This window comes from Drosophila elegans, unplaced genomic scaffold (assembly GCF_018152505.1).
Source record: "Drosophila elegans isolate 14027-0461.03 unplaced genomic scaffold, ASM1815250v1 contig_476, whole genome shotgun sequence".
In the NCBI taxonomy this organism is placed as follows: Eukaryota; Metazoa; Arthropoda; class Insecta; order Diptera; family Drosophilidae; genus Drosophila; species Drosophila elegans.
The window spans coordinates 23,197,321-23,216,301 of record NW_024545863.1 but is presented as its reverse complement, the minus strand read 5'-3'; the positions used below and the strand labels follow the sequence as shown (position 1 = coordinate 23,216,301).

Here is an 18,981-nt window from a genome sequence, read left to right as displayed (position 1 = left end):
CGTATGTGTGTGTGCTGTCCCCCTCCCCGTATTTTCCATTCTCCCCCTGCTCCCCTTCATCTGATTTTACTGCTGCCGACGTGGCCGCCGGAGGCTTTCATTTTAAATTAGTCAAAATGTCAACTTGACACAGATTTTTGGGACCCAGCAGCAATGAAAAGCGGTTTGCGGTTAAGACGGAAAATGAAGAAAAGTTGCCCGAGCGGATGCCTTAAATTCCGCACCTTTGAGTCTCCCAATTAACTTCTCGCTCGTGCATCGCTGTGGGCTGCATTAAGCCCACACAGAAATAAATGTGATCTTCAAATAAAAAGCTAACTTGTTGTTAGTCCATCTCATATGAAATAAAGAAAATATTTTTTTTGGGGTTCAGAAGCTTGTAAAATTATTTTAAAATATGAATGAACATTGCAAAAAAGTCTTCTAATGTACAATTTGATATATTTATAAGAAATATATATTTAAATTAGCTCTACAAGAAGTTACTTAACGTGGTTTAAAAGGCAAATTTAACTTAAACTTATTTTAAAGAATTTTTCTTAATTGAAATAATGTTCCATATTTTTAAAACTCCTAGTTTGGTTAAGATATCTGGTTGTTTTACAAGTTTTTTTTACTAAATGGCAGTTTAGCTTCGCACGGTGAAAACAATAAAAAATCTGCCAGAAATAACCTGTAACCTTGCTCTTGACTGTATTACTTAATAAACGTTACCTGAGTTCGCTGATTCCATCTCCCCTTTAGCTTCGCAGACAAATATTGACAAAACATTTGCCTTGGTCCTACAGATTTTCATTGCGATTCTAGTCGCTTTCTCCCTTTGCTTATCTTAAATTACAAATCAGTCAATATCAAATTGAAAGCAAACAGAAACAGAAAGGGAAGGAGTCCCGAAAGCAAGGAGAGCTGCAGTTGGGGAGCAATTGGCATGTACTTGAGCTGAAAATCAGTTTCGAGCGTGCATTTTCTTGCTGTCTGTCCTTTGAGAACCGGGATCGGTGCAGTTTGAAATTTGAATTTCCGTTTTCGTAAAAGTATGAGCAAGTTAGGGAACGCACCTGAAAAGCACGAGGGGTGGGTGAAAGCCATCATCATAATAATTTGCATGTCTAGAGAATTAGTCCAATTTAAAACTCGTTGCGGAAACCTGACAGCTGTCAATGTAGTTACGGCTGGTCATCGCCGAAGGGTTTTCCATCCAAACATCTGTTCATATGTGCTGTGCTCTAAACTTTCCCACTGACACATTAAAAATTAAGCCAAATGGGACAATTAGAAGGAAAATTCTCGTATAGGGCCTGGGAAAGTCGTCAGAAGTTTTGGGCCCCAAACCGCCACGCCCCCGTCCAGTGAAACTGCCAATCAGGCGTCAAGCAGTCAGTCAGTCAATCAATTTTCCATGTATACAAAGAGAACTTTTTGTACATATATTTCCCGAGCTGTAATTTCATAAATATTTAATGCGTGCTTGGTCTCGTGCTAAAGTATATAAGATATAATACAAATATATATAGACAGGAGCAGCCGTAAGTGACAATTATCCTTGTCTCTGGTTCCACCCCTCGGGCGCATTTTTTTTGCCTGCAGTGGCTCGGAAAATTTACTTGACGTTTCCTCGCCCGCCTGCTTGGCCAGGTTAACATTAAGTGTAATTTTTTGTTAGTGGCAAACATTTCATGAATTAAAAATAAGCCTTGGCACAAACCCATATCCGATTGGGGATGGGAAAAGTGCGTGGTGCCGTCGGCAGTTTGTCATCTGAACTTTTCCTGCCGCCGAAAAAATGAAATGTTCTACTACGTCATTGTCACACGTCTACATAAGGCTGAAGGACACCAAAGGTGGGCTGCGGACGAGGGGGCGTGTCATCTAATGTAATGAAGCGTGCAAAATGGTGGGTGTTCGGGCGAAGAGGGGCGAAAGAGGGTCAAAGGTTGCTCGGCTTTTTCGCTTATTACCAAAGCAGCTGAAATTTTGTATGCCAGCCGAGTATTTTTTCTTTTTGTCCCACTCGCATATGATATATTTGTGCGGATGTCATGCGGCATTTGAGGTGGCTAAAACGTAAGCTATTTAAATGATTGCCCTGGGCCGTACACACACTCGCACGAGAAACAGCTCAGCCTAATTGCATTTGTTGTATTCAAGGGAGTATGCTACATGAATTTTGATTAATTTGTGAAGCCAGCGATTAGGCTGGATTGTCCACCTGTAGGTAAGGCTACCTCCCAAGGACCCAATCTCGCACAATTCAACTTCCCTTTTACAGCCCGGATAATGACATCACTCAATCGACCTGCGTGTACTCTCAGAAATGCCATAAACCATGCACTCAAGTTAAGAGCTTAACAGAATGTAGAAGACTTCATGCATACCGCTTAAAATCGCTACATCCCCGATTTTACTACTACGCCACTCTATTCTGCAAAACTTTAACTAAGTAAGGCAAAAAAAATTATAAAAAAAAATATACTCACGCAACAGAACGAGAACATAACCGGAGAATCTGCACAAAAAGGAAAAAAATAATTTGCATGAAATGACGACACGACTACGTGGAAAATTACCTTCACCCACTTTGGTGGAAAGTTCCGCTGCCATTTCGTTGGCTATATTGCCTTGCCTTTAGCTACTTTAACTTTGGCCGAAAGATGGCTACGCATAACGAAAAGAAAGCAAGATTACTTTAATTCGAGTATTTTTATTCGGCTGGGCAGTAAAAGCTTGCTAGTACTGAACTTTGCATTAATTTATAATATAAACTTTAGTTTTGATGTAAGCTTTAAGAATAGCTTATTTGGTTAGCCATGTACTTATGTTTTGAACTAACTACTGTTAACTCCTTTCGTTTGCACCTTCATTCAAGCAAGGCAACTTTAAAGAACCTTTTTATCACGTAGTTGACTAAGGAGCCTGGTACAATTATTATATCCAAGGCTAATAGACGAGTTTCCTATCATTCTCCTGGAAATACTTTGCTGCTGCTGCCTTTCAGTATTCCCGTAGCTCATTTTTGCACTCATTAGAGGATGCAGCGCAAAGTGGGTGGCCCAAACTGACCGGCAGAAAAGGCCAAGAAAAGTTGGGGAAGGGGTAAAGGACGCGGAAAACGGCAAAAAGCCAGCAGGTGCTGCTGGCCGCTGGCTGATGGAGAGCTCTGGATTCTAGAGATGAATTTTTGATGCCCCAAAGTGAGGCAGCTGCAGCTGGATCGGCCTTAAAGTGGCCACCGCTCTAATGGCCACCGCCAAAAGGTTAGCCAACTCTGGCAGCGCGAGAATATTTTAATCGCTTCGTTATTCTGCCGTGGGGTGCAATTCTTGTAAGGCCAAAACAAACGATTGCCGACCGTGGTAATTGAAAATTAAATTTAATTTTATGGCCAAAGTTAAACATTTGCTCGGTCGCACAAAAACACGCATTCGCGTACGCATACTCCTTTCTGGCCAGCTTATGGCTTCGTCATCGTAGGTGTCCTGTTGTGTGCCCTAGTCCCTTTTGCTTTTGCTGTTGCTTTTGCGTTTGCACCGTGCGAACCCGCACAATTGTTGCGGATTTTCGCAAGCGATAATCATAAAAATGAAAATTTTAATAGCGCGCGTGGCGACGACGACGAAATTCCCCCTTGTTTTTTCATCTTGCGTGTGTGTTGGTTGATTTTTCTAGCTGTTTACCCACACACAAACATGGCCGCGTATTGATTTTGTTTGCGTGTGTATGCTTTCGTATGTTTGTAGCACTCTGTTAGGCGCTGCAGCAACAAATTTCACTTCGACAGGCTCATTACGGTTTGGCGCAATTCTGGAGGCGGGCGGAACGCGAGTCCCCTCCAAAGTCATTGGCGCAAAAAATGTTGGGGACTTCGGCGGTTTTATTTTATGCTGTTTTATGGATTACCTATGCTCACATGCTTTAACCGAAAAGTTTATGATTGCTTTTACGTTAGCGTTCTGACATACTAGAAGCACAAGAATGTATTTTCAAATGGTTTTTTTCAATTAAGATAAAGATTAATTAAGAAATCTAAGGTAATTAATTTTTTAATTGTAGGTATTATAAATTGATATTATAATTTTTAAAATTAACTTTCCAGTTCACAGATTTAGATATTAAATATCTTATTTTTTATAAACAAAAGCATCAAGATTACCTACCATGTACCTTGTACCTTATATATTTTGATGATAATCACATTTTTACCAATCCAAACATTTGTGAAAAAGTTTATTTGCAACCATTATTTGGTTGGCGAAGATTATATACCCTTTCAGTTTTTGAAAAAAGCAATGAGGCTTTAGGATACTCTGATGAATTATTCGATATTGCCTATGGCAGCTATATAACATCGTTGTCCGATTTTAATGAAATTGAAACCTTTATTTTGAAATATTAAATCATCTTTCGACTCGGTCCGACATATATATTATTTTTGGTATGGTTTTATGCATAAAAACGGAAATGGCTAGATCAAGAAAATATATATTTTATCGGATCGGAAATGTCATCTTTGCGCTGCAAACTTTTGACTAAAATTGTAATACCAAATTTAAGTGTACTATTCAGTTTTGTTTTAAAGGTAATGTGTTCGTTATAATTATTAAAAGGTCACTTATGCGCACCATTAAAACTTACCTAATAGCAATGTTATGTCTTCTGCTACGTTGTCTGGAATTAAATTAAGTCTTCTCGGCAAATGCTTTTGGTCCGCTTTATAAAGTAAGTAATTCGTTTTCGTAGCTCCCTTAAACACGCAGTCTATATAATTAATAAGTTTTCTAGTCGTAATGATATTTCACATTTGCTATTTGATCAGCTGAGGCTTCTTCAATGATATGTGACGATATTTGTGAATATATATTTTTTGTTCGTTTATATTTGATAACTGATGTAAAATTTCTAACAAAAATGTTTGCCTTTAAATTTTCATTTTTTTCAAAATTTTAAGTTTATTCTTATATCTTTTTGTAAATTATATATTTAGATTTATACTAGGAATTTACTCTTTGCAAGAGCTTTGATATGTATGCGATAATTTGCATAATTTTTCTAAGACTAGTTCATTTGGTTTTGTTTATATTTCGTGGATTAGATAAAAGAGCTTGGATTTGGATTCAGCAAGCTTTTTTGGGTGTATTACATGATATGTTTTGAAATCTCTTAATTTTTAAAATGTTTTACATTTGTGGTTTATGCCTTTGGATTTATGGATTTATATAATTTTGTTATGCCTTTTGAGCTGATTTGCATGATATGTATGGTTATCGCACTTATTTTTTAATTAGTATATTAATATTCTTTTTTTTTTTGGAAATTGCTGGACTTTTTAATTATTTTTAATTAATCACCAGAGATTAGTGAAAGATATGTTTTGATTTGTTTCTTTCTTTTTTATTAAAGTTACATAATTTAGTATATTTTGTTATGTGTTATGGCATAACATTTCTTCCTTTTAGAGTTCGTTGTGGACATTAAGTTTTGTTTATAAATTTTCCATCCACTGTGATTGGATTCCACAAAATTTCGTAGGTTTCTCTTGGACTTTCTCTTCCTGCTTGCTTCTCTTTCGCAGTAATGGCTGCTCTCCCTTACTCTCCTTGAGCCTCCTTCTTCCAACTCCACGACCTCCTCCGCGCTTTCTCCCTTCCGTTCTCTTTTTCCCAGCTCCTTCTCCACCCCTTTCTCTTTGCTTTTACGGGCGGCAACGGCAGCGGCAAGTTCTCTATGTATTCCTTTTTTTTTTGGCCGTTTCAGTAACTTTTTCCGATTCCGCTTTGGGCCCGCATTCGCTTTCACCAAAAAAACCGTAGGCACACAAACAACAACAAATCGCACTTGAAATTATTTATTTAAGGCAATTAAGTTTTAATGCCAAAATTTGATGGGAGGAATTTACGCTGATTATCTCAGGCGGAGATTCATTAATCCGTATATCCTGGGATATATATCTCTTTGGCCGCTGCCGTTGAGCCCCCACACCCGTAAAAATAGCAAAGCAATGGAAATTATACAATCACTGGCTGGGCATTCGAAACTATGAATTTTCAGTGGCACTCGCGTTCGATGGATTTCTCGAATTGGTTTCGGAATTAACTGGCTGCGCCCTGCGGTATGCAGCGATTTATTTGTTTCACAATTCGAATGTGTCTCAGTTTGGCTTTTATTTGGGGTCTTTCACTGTATCTCTGGCCTGTGTTCGCTGCGTGTGGCTGAGTCGAAGTGTTTTCGTTTACTCAGGAGCCAGCGATGGCAGGCCATGAATTTTTCATCATCGGGCATCTTTATTAGAGATTTTCGCCCCATCTCGTTGAGATTGCTGCGCGCAGAGCCAAAAAGCATCCAAGAGAGAAAGACAGAGAGGGAGAGAGAAATTCAGAGAGCGCCCACACATGCATTTGCTGCTAAGGGCTGGTTATGGGTGTTGCATTAAAAAAAGCCCCCCAAAAAGGAATATCCAATATTTCTCGGCACTTGCATTTCTTTCAAGTTCCACCATAATCTCATTCAGGTATTTTTCCTCATACTTTTCCATACTTTTTCGGGGGTTGTTCGATGATTGGGGGGTCCGTGCGTTACTGTAAGGGGCGGCTTTTTGGGGGTGGCTTTATCATTATCTGTTTGTTTTTCGCTCTTCTCGTACACACAGCTTTTCTTTTGTCAGCGTAACGGACATGTCACTTTGACATTTCACGAATGAGACCGAGAAAAACTCAGAGAAAGAAAGTTTATTTATGCTGCGCAGTTGTTTGGAATATGGAAAACTCATACTTATAAAATGGTTGAGACATCGGCTAAGCGAAGAGATGCAAATGGTTGTTGTCTTGGGTATAATATCCGTTTTTGAATTTACCGATTAAAGCGAATTAACAACTTACTAAATGCGCCAACAGATGTCGCTTTCTTTTCTAACAGCGGCTTTTCAACTTTTTCGGCAATTCTGCAAGGAAAAGATAGGCCAAAACCGAGGAATCAATCTGTTACTTCAAAAATTGACATTTTCTAGTGGAATTTTTGGAGTCGAATTCAGCGTCCATACTCTCTGGTCGCCTATATTTACATGTTAAGCATTTATATTTTAGGAAAAACGTGTTGCATTTAACATATTTTATGTAGATAATTAAAAATAAAATAAATGTATTTTATTTATGACTTTAAACACAAGTGTTTGTTTAATTTATCTCAACAAGCCAACAAATTAAACCTTAAATAATAAACCATTTAATATATTTCACAAAAAATAATAAATAAATTGTTTATGAAATGAATTTAATAATTTTCTAATGGATTTTGTTCAGTCTGGGGAATAACTTTATTATGTTCCACCCTGGCTTCGTGCCCTATTCAGTTCCAAAATAAGGAAATTAAGAGTTATGTAAAACTTGGTTAATAATGAAATAAATAGGCATGTTTCATTTGTAATTATATGCAAATTTTAAACCATTTTCCATATTTAATTAGATAAGATTTTTATAAATAATTACCTCATCTTATTCTTAGCGAGGTAGTAATAATTTCCTTAATTTACATATATACATTCTTCGATAAGCTGTATAATCGAACTAATAGTACTAATTACCGACAGCTTTGACAAGGCAACAAAAATAACAAAATCAGCAAAAAAGATTGTTTGCTAAAAAACAATAGAAAAATCCCATTACATCGGGCTCTAACTATGTGTACTCCCATAAAAGCAGCCTATAAGCAGCAGTTCAGCTAAATGCAAACAACAAATTAAACCACCAAATAATAAGTTTGTAAGCGTCGTGTTTGCCAATTGCGGCGACATTTTTTATATTATTTACCAATAAAATCAGTCTCGTTAAACCTTCTTAAAAAAACTACATTTTAGACCCCCTGAAACATCTTTTTGCAATCTCTCTCTTTAATTTTGTCTTTCATAGCTTCTTGGATGACATCTGTTGGCCTTCCTGCCCGTCGTCCTAGCACAAGTATTTCTCCTTCCCAAATTCCTTTTCTTTTCTTTTTTTTTTTGGTTAAACTGAAAATCAATAAAAAGCTCAATGACGTCAGCCGTCCAGACACACACATAAGCACACTTACAATGTAAGAAGCCACATCGAAAAATGCTGGTGGCCATATAGCTCCTGGCTCTCCCAGACTCCGCCTGCCACTCCCTCCGCCCACGGGCTGTGCTCTCATCTCCGCCAAAAACCCAAATGCTCCCCCTCGTGCCCGCAGTGTGTGTGTGCCGGCGAGTGTGCGAGTGAGCGTGTGTTATGGAGCCGAAGACACTGCACGTGAGCAGGCTATCAGCAATGGACTAAGAATTTCGACAGCCAGAAACGCGTTTATCTCATTGTTTTCAGTTGTAATACAGAGAGAAATATCTTGGGCAATTTTAATCACATTTTTAAACGTTCTTGTCCCCTCAAAAAAAAGCAAACAAATTAGTTCAATGGTATAGCAATAAATGTAATGCCTAGACAGACTTAATTGTTTTACTTTAAATTTACCAACCAACAACATAAGTACACATTTAATCAGCTTTTTGCTATTATAGTTTTTAATGTTAATACAAAATGTTGCTTTTATAAAAATGTTAGATTTTTCTACAAGCAACCAGCGGGTTATTTTCCATATTCATTCGAACAATTCTATGGTATATTGGTAATGTATATTTTTCTTCGTGATTTTCGTTTCTATGTTGAAGGCAACCAACAAAAAGGAAATGCTCTGGGGCTAAAAATGGGCTGGAATGGAGTGGTTCTGACAATTTATGCCAAATCTTATGATGGCTGCGATAAGCTGGCAGATAAAAGCGAGAGCAGCAACGACAATTCAAGCCAATTGCGATATATGCAACAGAAGTAAACAAAGCTTTGTTGTGTGCTGGATATTTTTGACAAGTTCGTGATGTGATAAGATCTTGTTAAGATATTTGGTCGAACATTATCTTAAAATAAGTTTGAAATTACAAAGTGTAACTTATTAAATAGCAAATAGTAATTGGCTTATTTGGCTTCGAAATATATTTTATTTAAAAACCGTGTAAAGTTCAAGAAATCCACACTGCCGAGAGTTAATTGCATTTTTAAGGCCCATTGAGGCTCCAAATCGTTTCAATTATACGATATAAGTTTCACCCGTCAATTTCTGTTCCCCGAAGTATGCAATAAAAAGAGATTCGTTCCAATTTTGCTATACCTTCTCCAACCGTTCACCCCTAGCAAAATGCATTGAAAAATTGTTTTTTTTTGGGAAACAGCAGAGGGGTGGAATCCACACAACTCATTTCCATAAACACACACACACCACCCTGCTTGAAGAGTTGAATTTTATGAATATGCAACACGAGGTTGTTGCTTAATGTTTGCCCAAAACAACTTTATGAGCTTGTAATGCCCGAGGGGCGGATATATACGGGGAGTTGGAGGCGGGCGAACACACTGAGGCACACACACACAGACGCTAACATTTATTAGAGCAGTTAGTTTGTAGTAGGTGTTAAAATTGCACATGAAATATGAAAAGCCACTCATAACACTGAGAGAAAAATGTGCTCCCAATTGCCTGGTTAACAACTCCCTGGTCAATTCACCACGTTTCAGAGAAACGGAGAGGGATAGAGAGTGAGCTAGAGTCCCTGAGAGAGATATGGGGATAGCGAGAGAGAAATTCCTGAACTGCTGACGACAATCGAAGCGAATTCCTGATGTAGGTGGGCCAAATCGTGGGCTATATATCGCCAGCCAGCCAGCCAGCTCGCCAGCTAGCCAGCTTTTTCGGCTCCAGCTGCGGGTTCACTTTTCAGTCGTTGTCGTGCCGTCGTGATGTCGTTGCCGTCGTCGCATCCGTCGTCGTTGTCGTTGTTGTTGTCGTCGCACTCCATGTAGTTGTTGTTGGTGCAGCAAACAGCAACTACAACACAACAGCAACATCAGGCTTTAAGCGCCAGCAAACAACAATTAAACAAAAACCAACAAAACAAAACAAAAACGAAAATGAATTCACTGAACGGAAAATTAATTTGCGCATATGGAATGTTGCACACATAGATATAGATGTAGTCGTATATATACATATATGTATATTTGCCTATGTTATACACACACAAATCTACATAAATTCTAAGTGCAAACCAATTGTGATTTAAGCTAATGACCACAACCACAAATCAGCTACAAAAAAGTGTATAAAAATGTAAGAAAATGATGAATTTTTCATTGGATTTCCCTAAAAAAAAAAGATTGCTTCGTGTATTTTTTTCTTTCGTCGTTCGTGAGCAGCTTGCTTTTTTCTGTACACACAACGCCACGCAATCCCACCCAAAACTCTCCTCTCTCCGCTCTTTTTGCTCCTCGACTTCTCGCCTCTGCGCTCCTTTGTTGTGTTGGCCGTGATCTCGTCGTCGTCCTTTTGTCCAGAACTCGGTGCGGATGAACGCATTAAATATGCAGAAAAATAAAGCCACACACACACATTTAGAGCTGTAGTTAACTGCTGTCTTTTATCTTTGGGCCAAAGGAAAATTTCATTAAGGAAATGACTGGCAAAGAATTTTGTAACTATTTAAAACAATTCCCTTTGAAAGGGACGTGAATTCATTAATTTAATTCAGTTAAACAAGGAATTACTATTAGTGCGGATGAAAAGTCGAGTGAGAGAGGTAGCTAAAGAGAGAGTTCACCACCCGCAGTCAACAATAAATAAATCTGTTAACATAATTATAAAAAACTTAAGTTAATGTAAATTCCCAATTAGTTCTAAAAGTTTAAAAAAAAAAATCAACAAAATCAAACTAAATATTTTGTTAAGTACTCCAGTGCGTATGATTAACTTGGCTAACCCAAGATGGCCTTTGGCCTACGTTTAGTGGAAAACCAGTATTGTCAAAATAACATCCCAGTATTTCCTGTCAGCTGCAGTGCCATCGCTCACTCGCTCTCTCTCCTCTTTTTCTCTCTTATTTCCAAAGTGGCGTGTGTGTGTTTTACAACAATAGAGGCAGCATGCAACATAATTACAACTCAACTTCAGTTTTACACTTAGACGATAAGCGAAGCTCGCTAGAGAAACAACAATTTACGAGAGCCGATTTAGTGATTACCGAGAAATACATATAACTTATAAAAAGCCATAACAAATATCTTTCTATCAAGCAGTTTTCAAGCTTATTAACTGAAAATCCACGAAAGCCTTGTAAATAGCAAAACAAAATAACTGAAGAACAAAACTCTTTTCTTATTGATAATACCAACTGAAAATGAAACCAAAGAAATTAAAAATCTAAGATTAACCATTTAAAAAAACAACGAATGAACAGACAACGCCGTTTACACAACAACTTGATAGAGAAATAATGCCTGTAAGTTCAACCAAATAATGGTGAAATTAATGTTGTGGTAAGGTAATTTAAACCGTGCACAGATTAGCTAGCCTCTATATATTTCGAAATCAAAAATCATAAATCAACAATATCCAAAGTTATTCCAAACAATGACGAACAATGGCCAGAAAATTGTCACAACATATAGAGCAATTTTGCCCCTATTCGCTCTTGTCTCCAATTGTCTTCTCTTCTGTGCCTGTCACTGCTCTGTTTACTGGCTACAATGAATAGTTAAACGAGTGTGTGGGTGGTCGATGCTCGGTGCCATCGATGGGCGTTAAATTTAATTAAAAGGTAAACTAGTAGCAACAGCAACAGGCATCCACTTTGAATCGACTCTTCATTTCAGTTAATTCAGTTGGCAAATGGCGAACGTCACTAGGCAACAGCGAATCGGGGAATCAGTGGTTGGGGATAGGCCTATTGCCTTATAGACAAATAACGGTAATGACGACACAAGCTCCCACACTTAAATCTACACTCGCCAAGTGAACCAAAATGGACGTCATAAATGTTTGACAATGCACACGAGGCGTATGAGTAATGGCATCCAGGCACATTAAGGGTCTTTGTTGTGTGGATACAAGTAGGCGCGCATGTGAGAGCACCCTGCTGGTTGGTTGGTTGGACATCATTGAAACAACTATCCATTGACACTGCCCCCCTTCTCCCCCCAGTGCTTTTTCCCCCATTTTTGTGGGGGTCAATGGGTGCATGAAATTGCTTTTTATGCTTCGATGTCATTGCTCGCCCCTTTGCCTCTTTTCTTCCCTCCTCGAAACATATTCAGTGACTCTTGTTGGGCCAACTTTTAGCTATATTCCCCCTACCCAGTTGACAAGTTTTTGCCACTGTTTTGTCGCTCATATTTGTTTGCCGTTAATTGCATGGAAATTGTGCGCGCAATTGAAAAAGTTGAACAAGCTAACCGACATTGGCATTGTTCCAGCTTTCCGTTTCCGGGAAGAGCACAGATATCCTTTTTGGCATGGCCCACCACACTCGAGTCAACGACTTTTGTTGGGCCGGGCACCGACTATGAATGAATAAGTGCAATTATGGACTATGCCTGGAACTAGGCAAAACAGTCATGAATCAACGGCCAGCCACGAAAGTAAAGCGGTCATTAGTCAGGCTGACGGGGAAAGCCCTAAGACGTTCCATTTGGCAGGCCACCGCAAAAAGTCACCAAGTCATTGCCTCGTTTATAGTTTTTGGCTGCAACAACAAACGGCAACTTGGCCACGTTTTCCCTTATTGCTCTATTCAGGGTGTGCTTGTATGTGAAGCGAAGTCCATTGCACCCGTCGGCTCAAATGGCTGACGCCATGAAAATTACGCACGCTCCTTCAGTTATCTGCATAAATTTCGAGCGATCTCCGTGGGCAGCGTGACGTCACGGGGAAAACAATATATGGCACGATAAGAAAACCCCCCGTTGACAGGTGATGTCAGTAAATAAATGACCCAGTTGCTAACCAAGCAACCAGTTGATACTTTGCCCTTTAAGTATATAAAAGTGAGTGCAAAACTACAAGACACGTACAAATTTAAAGTGAAATGAGAAAGGCTATTCTGAGAATTAGGTAATTGGAATTAGAAAGAAAGCATTCACGAACAGCCATAGATAGAGTTTCCTTTATTTTTCTTAGAACGGGCCCAAAATGTAAAACTTTTTGAGCTTCGGAAAGAGTAAACAATTTATTTATCATATTTAATTAACGGCTTAGACAATACAATTTGAAGCAAATTTATTGCAGAAAAAGGAAACAAAACTTTTTAAAACAAATTAATTGCTTTTGCTTAACATTTTTTTTGTTGCCACATTAAAACAGTTCATCTTTCAATTCACCGTTAAAACTTTAAAAATCCAATTTATGTGGAATAATGTATCTTTCTACGAACTTATTTTATAAAAGAACATTTTTCGTTAGAATACTTTCTACCGATTGAAACTTAATGAAATATAATGTTATTCTAATATATCTAATGTATTCATAGTATTCTATGAAATGCTTTTTTTTTTTATAAAAAAAACCATACAAATCTTATTGTTTATAAAGTTATTGTCGCACCATATAATCGCACCTTATGTGAAACGGATTTCTCAAAGGTGTGCTTCTTGGCTTAAAAATAACTAATTAAAATTATTTAACCATATATTTCCAATAGTTAATTGCGGTTAGTCTTTATGTAGCAATTTGACCTTTTGCGTGATGGCTTTCTTGTGTTTCTTTCGACTTTAACTGCTCCGTGCTCTTTCTCAGGCTTTTCAAATGCATTTCCGATGAGGTTCCCTTGCCGCTGGGCACATTGTTGTTGCCGCTTCTGTTTCTGATTGCAGTAGCTAATTGAAAGTGTCAATTATCAGCTGGGCAGGGGCAGTTGCACTTGCTGGCAGTGAACTTTCACATTTGTGCCAGTGCCATTGCCTGTGCACTCCCATGTTCTGGTGAGCCATTCCCTTAAGTTGGCCGCAGGGCGTATGCGTAATGTAAAATAACCTTGGCCAGTGGACAAGGAATGCAGAATGTTCACCCAACGCTGCCTCACCCCTGCATTTTTCATTATTATTATAATTCATCCTTGTGCCTGATAAGTTTTCCCTCTGCCCTGCTTTGGGGTTTTCTATTGCTGCGCTTTTAATGTTGCCATAGTAATTGCTATTGTTGTTGTTGGTGCTGAGTTCGCGCGGTCAGCGCATAAAATTTCTATCTACTACGAAGCAGGTGGCTGGGAAATTAACAAGGGGATATTCGTGGGATTTTCACTCACTCTCAGCAGTTAACTTGTTAGCGCCCTCGCAAGCGCGCGCATTGAGAGGAGTTCGTGGTGAATTTGTTAACCGCTCGCTCTCTCGTCCACTTTCTCCCACTTTTTTCCCCCTCTCATTTGATATGCTGATTTGTGTGTTTTCGTAGCTTTATTTGCGGGAACTTTCGGCGAAGTAAAGCAAAAGGAAAATCAAACTTATCTTAATCAATTGATTGAAGAGTCGCAAGATTGATTTCGGGCATTCAAATTGGTCCTGCATGCTGAAAGCAGGTCCCGTGTCCAAAGCTCCCGCGATGTCCTGCTCCGATGTCCCCATAAAGCAGCCACTTAAGCCCCACAGCCCGCCTCAACGCAGCCATCAATTTTGCATGTCACGTTGGCGCTGTTGTTGCAGGACATGCTGCATCTGCTGCATTATCAATTCATGAGGCTCCGCTGAAACACAAGACACCATACACCATACACAAGATACAAGATACACGCCATCGCCATCGCCGGAGGACCTTTCTGAATGGCAGCATAAAGCAGGCCCATAAACACCATGGAAACTGGATTTTATCTCGCTTGAACTACATAAGTTATAGGCCAAGAGGGGGTTGCAGCTGCACGGCCAAAAAAAGGGACCTACTGCAACTCCAGAATATTTTAAAAATTGAGCTTAATGCAGAGTAAATTTCGACGCAATTTTGGATTTATATATATATCTACGCTTTGAGTCATTTTCAAAGGGATTAGAATTCATTCAATATATTTCATTTAAATACTCAATTAATCAGATTATAGATGACAGAAGGCTTGTATTGAATTGTCAATTTTACCCTTTTTCAACCATTGTCGTTGTGTTTCTGAGTTTTATATGACTCATTTTGAAACGTCTTTGAATTAATAGAGAATTGTAATAATTGAGCTACAATTATATATGCCAAGAATATAGTGACCTTATTCAATAGCAATTACAACATAACTCATAAATTGTTTGCTAAAAGATTTTAAAGGGAGTTGAACAAGTATTTTTTTCTTTTCTGCAAAGCTGCGAATTTGTGTTTCCATGCCCTAAGGATGCGCCATAAATAAGCTATAAATACCCATTAATGAGAGAAATCAAATATTTCATGTAGTTGATGATTTGACATGGGTTTTAATGTTTTCTTTACTTAATTTGATTAAAACTGAGCGCAACCAGTACATGAAGCCTTGGGATGTTATTTGTTTTAGGAATTGAAAGTTGTTCACAGTGGTCCGAGGGTCATAACCAATGCCCACTTGGGTTGGACATCTCCGACCTGCTGCTACTGCTGCAATATTCATGCAATCAAAGCCGCTCCAGTTGCAATATGCTTCTACTGCATCTACTTTCAAATAGGATTAAAGGTCAATATCCTTTCTAAGTTGCCTATCAGCCGGGCATTTAATCACGATGACTTGGATTGCTTCCTGGCCTATTGAATGCTAATTTCGTAGGCCTTTCAACCGAAGGAAATGAGGCGCATGAAAGCATCTTTTGCCCCCCAGCAATTGAAGTGCCTGCTTCCGGTTGCACTCTGCAGTCTTCTAACGGGCTTGTCTATATAAATATCCGAGTCTACCCTGTGTTCTTCCGTCGGGCCAGGCAATCTCCTCTTATGCCTGCGTGTTTGCGTGGCCACTGAGGAAAATAAATACATTGGTTAAATGTCCTGTTAAATGAAATATGTAAATATATATAAATATCATCACAAAAGTATTAACTAAAATATAATTCTTTTTTCCCGGATTCAGTAATCATTTTCAAAAAAAAAGTTTGTAAAGTTTCAACATATTTACGAAGAAACACAAATGTGTTAAAAATTTATGGACAGTGATCATATTTTAGTTTGGATCGTAACATTATTGATTTTGGAGAAACATTACAATGAACATTTAAAAAAATTTTTTTAGTATTATTTTAAGTGTGTTTGTACATGGCCTCGTTTATATTTTCGCATTTTGTCCGTGCGTCACCGTGTCAACCGCAGTGCCCCGTGGCCCCTTTTGCCTTCCCCCTCGACTTTCGTTCCTCGTCCTTCGACCCTCTCCATCTCACCAAAGGGGCTTGCCCGGTTTTGCGGCTGGTTGTTTGCCCTGGCACGTTGATGGCCATAAATACAGTTACATATGTTTGCATTGCGGCCAGATACTGACCACCCCTGGCACCTCCCCTTCCTCTTGGGGACCACCCCTTGAGCCTGCTTTGCCCGCACTGCTCATCTCGTTAAAAATCTCATTTCCTACTGGCTTTCTTTTAGTTTGTTTGTTAAATTTCGCATTGCAACGAGATTTAATTAAATGTGAACTGTATTTAGTGGCAAGTTAATCGGTTAATATTAAGATATTTCGAGTTTTTTAGAAATATAGGATTTACATTATTTAAATTTAGTGTAAGCAGACATTTTGGATTCCATTTCTCCTTTATCTTGTTTGCAGTGCTAAACAACTGGATGCTATACACTCCCTTTAAACCGAGTGGACGATCTCAACGCAAAAATGGCACCGCAACATCATCAACATCGGCAGCAACAGCAACAAAGGACGCAACTTACTCGGCAAAGGCTGCAGCAACACCAACAGCAACAGCAATTAGAAACAACAGCAAAGGCCCGGCAACGATATAGAGCGGTGGAAAAATGAAACAAAAGCCAGAAACGAATTTTCCACTCAAATTTGCATTCAGCCAAAGAAATACAAAAGTCTAAACAAAGAGGAAGGAAACAACACACAAACCAGAGCACAATAAGAAAGTCGCCAGTGGAAAGGGGTCAGAGGGCACGCACACAAACACACCAAAACACACAGGAGCAGACCGCAACACAATCACAACCATACGGAGCACATAAAACAAATTTAACACACGGACACACAGGACGACAAGTGCAATGTGAACAATTTTCAACGAATTTCCAAAAGTCTACAAAACAAATCTAACAAAAGTTCATTACAAATAACAAACCATAAGACATTTTGAAATTTGCTCTGTGATTTTCTATCAGAATGGTTTATTAATCCAAATTATAATAATACAAATATTTAAAAACATAAAGTATTTATAAATATTGCTTAACTGCGTTCCAAGCAAGAGAGAAAAGTTTATCGAATCCCCAAAGAAAAGCTTTAACTCCAACAGAAAACGTAAACCAACAATTTCTGTAAATATTTAATACTCTGCGACTAATTAGACCAGCTAGTGCTAGTCAAATAACTTCGATCATAGCCACATTTCCACTAGAGGACAACCCAGACCGAAGCCATGGACGAAATGCCCGACCTGTCGCACCTCACGCCCCACGAGCGGATGCAGATCGAGAATGTCCTTATGCGACAGAAGCAGGAGGAGGAGAAGCAGAACGAGATCATGCGGTGAGTAAAAACTCTACAGGAGTGGTCAGAAGTATTTACACAATTCATTATTCATTCTTTTGACCATATTTAATATTTAAATAATTCGGTGTGCTTCAAAAAACTCTTTTACATAAACTAACTTACACTTTTTATGGTTGTACGGTTAAATTTCTGGAGTCTATAGCTTTTTGAACTATAATTAAAACAGTTCTCACCGAACATAAAATGTAATAAAATTTCGTTTCAAAAAGCATTAATAATTTGTGTTTAATATGTTTGATATTCTTATATGCAGCCTACCAGAAACATTTTAACGTTAACCTTAAGAATTAGAGCAAAAGGTATAAAACATTACATAATGCTTAATGTTTAAACAGCATCATCTGTATTCAAATAACCAAATAGTTACTATAAAAGTTTATTACCGTTTATAATCTACAAAATGTTAAACCTAATGTTTTAAAAAATCGAGAAAAAAAAACAGGACCGGCTTTTCCATTATTAAACAGATATTTATATATATATTTTAAATATTTTTATACCCTTGCAGAGGGTATTATAATTTCAGTCAGAAGTTTGCAACGCAGTGAAGGAGACATCTCCGACCCTATAAAGTATATATATTCTTGATCAGCATCACTAGTAGAGTCGATCTAGCCATGTCCGTCTGTCCGTCCGTCTGTCCGTCTGTCCGTCCGTTTATATGACAACTAGTCTCTCAGTTTTAAAGCTATCTGCATGAAACTTTCCCAAAAGTTGTCTTTCTATTGCAGGTAGTATATAAGTCGGAACGAGCCGGATCGGACGACTATAGCATATAGCTCCCATAGGAACAATCGGAAAAATAAATGAAAAAAATTATAACTTTGCTGTTTTTTAATTTTTTGTTTAGTTCTTCGACATTTAGTAATGGTTAAATATTTTCGATTTACGGTTTAAATTTCATCAAAATCGGACGACTATAGCATATAGCTCCCATAGGAACAATCGGAAAAATAAATGAAAAAAATTATAACTTTTCTGTTTTTTAATTTTTTGCTTAGTCCTTCGACATTTAGTAATGGTTAAATATTTCCGATTAACGGTTTAAATTATATCGAAATCGGACGACTATAGCATATAGCTCCCATAGGAACAATCGGAAAAATAAATGAAAAAAATTATAACTTTGCTGTTTTTTAATTTTTTGTTTAGTCCTTCGACATTTAGTAATGGTTAAATATTTTCGATTTACGGTTTAAATTATATCAAAATCGAACGACTATAGCATATAGCTCCCATAGGAACAATAGGAAAAATAAATGAAAAAAATTATAACTTTTCTGTTTTTTAAATTTTTGTTCAGTTCTTCGACATATAAATATTTCAGAATTATGGTTCAGATTTTATCAAAATCGGACGTCTATATCATATAGCTCCCATAGAAATAATAAAAATATATAAAATAACTATCAAATAATTGAGCTGCTAATCATCATAGCTTCAATGTTTTTAAACATATACGC

General features: G+C 37.9%; 1 protein-coding gene across 1 annotated transcript in view; it reads left to right on the top strand.

The window, feature by feature from the left end:
* The first annotated feature begins 9,915 nt into the window (after positions 1 to 9,915).
* LOC108136682 overlaps positions 9,916 to 18,981 on the top strand; it is a 41,379-nt gene continuing 32,313 nt past the window's right edge. Inside the window, 3 exon segments of the mRNA XM_041709190.1 lie at positions 9,916 to 10,158; positions 11,118 to 11,323; positions 16,565 to 17,494. Coding sequence (XP_041565124.1) covers positions 17,385 to 17,494 — 110 coding nt within the window. The 5' untranslated portion in view covers positions 9,916 to 10,158; positions 11,118 to 11,323; positions 16,565 to 17,384.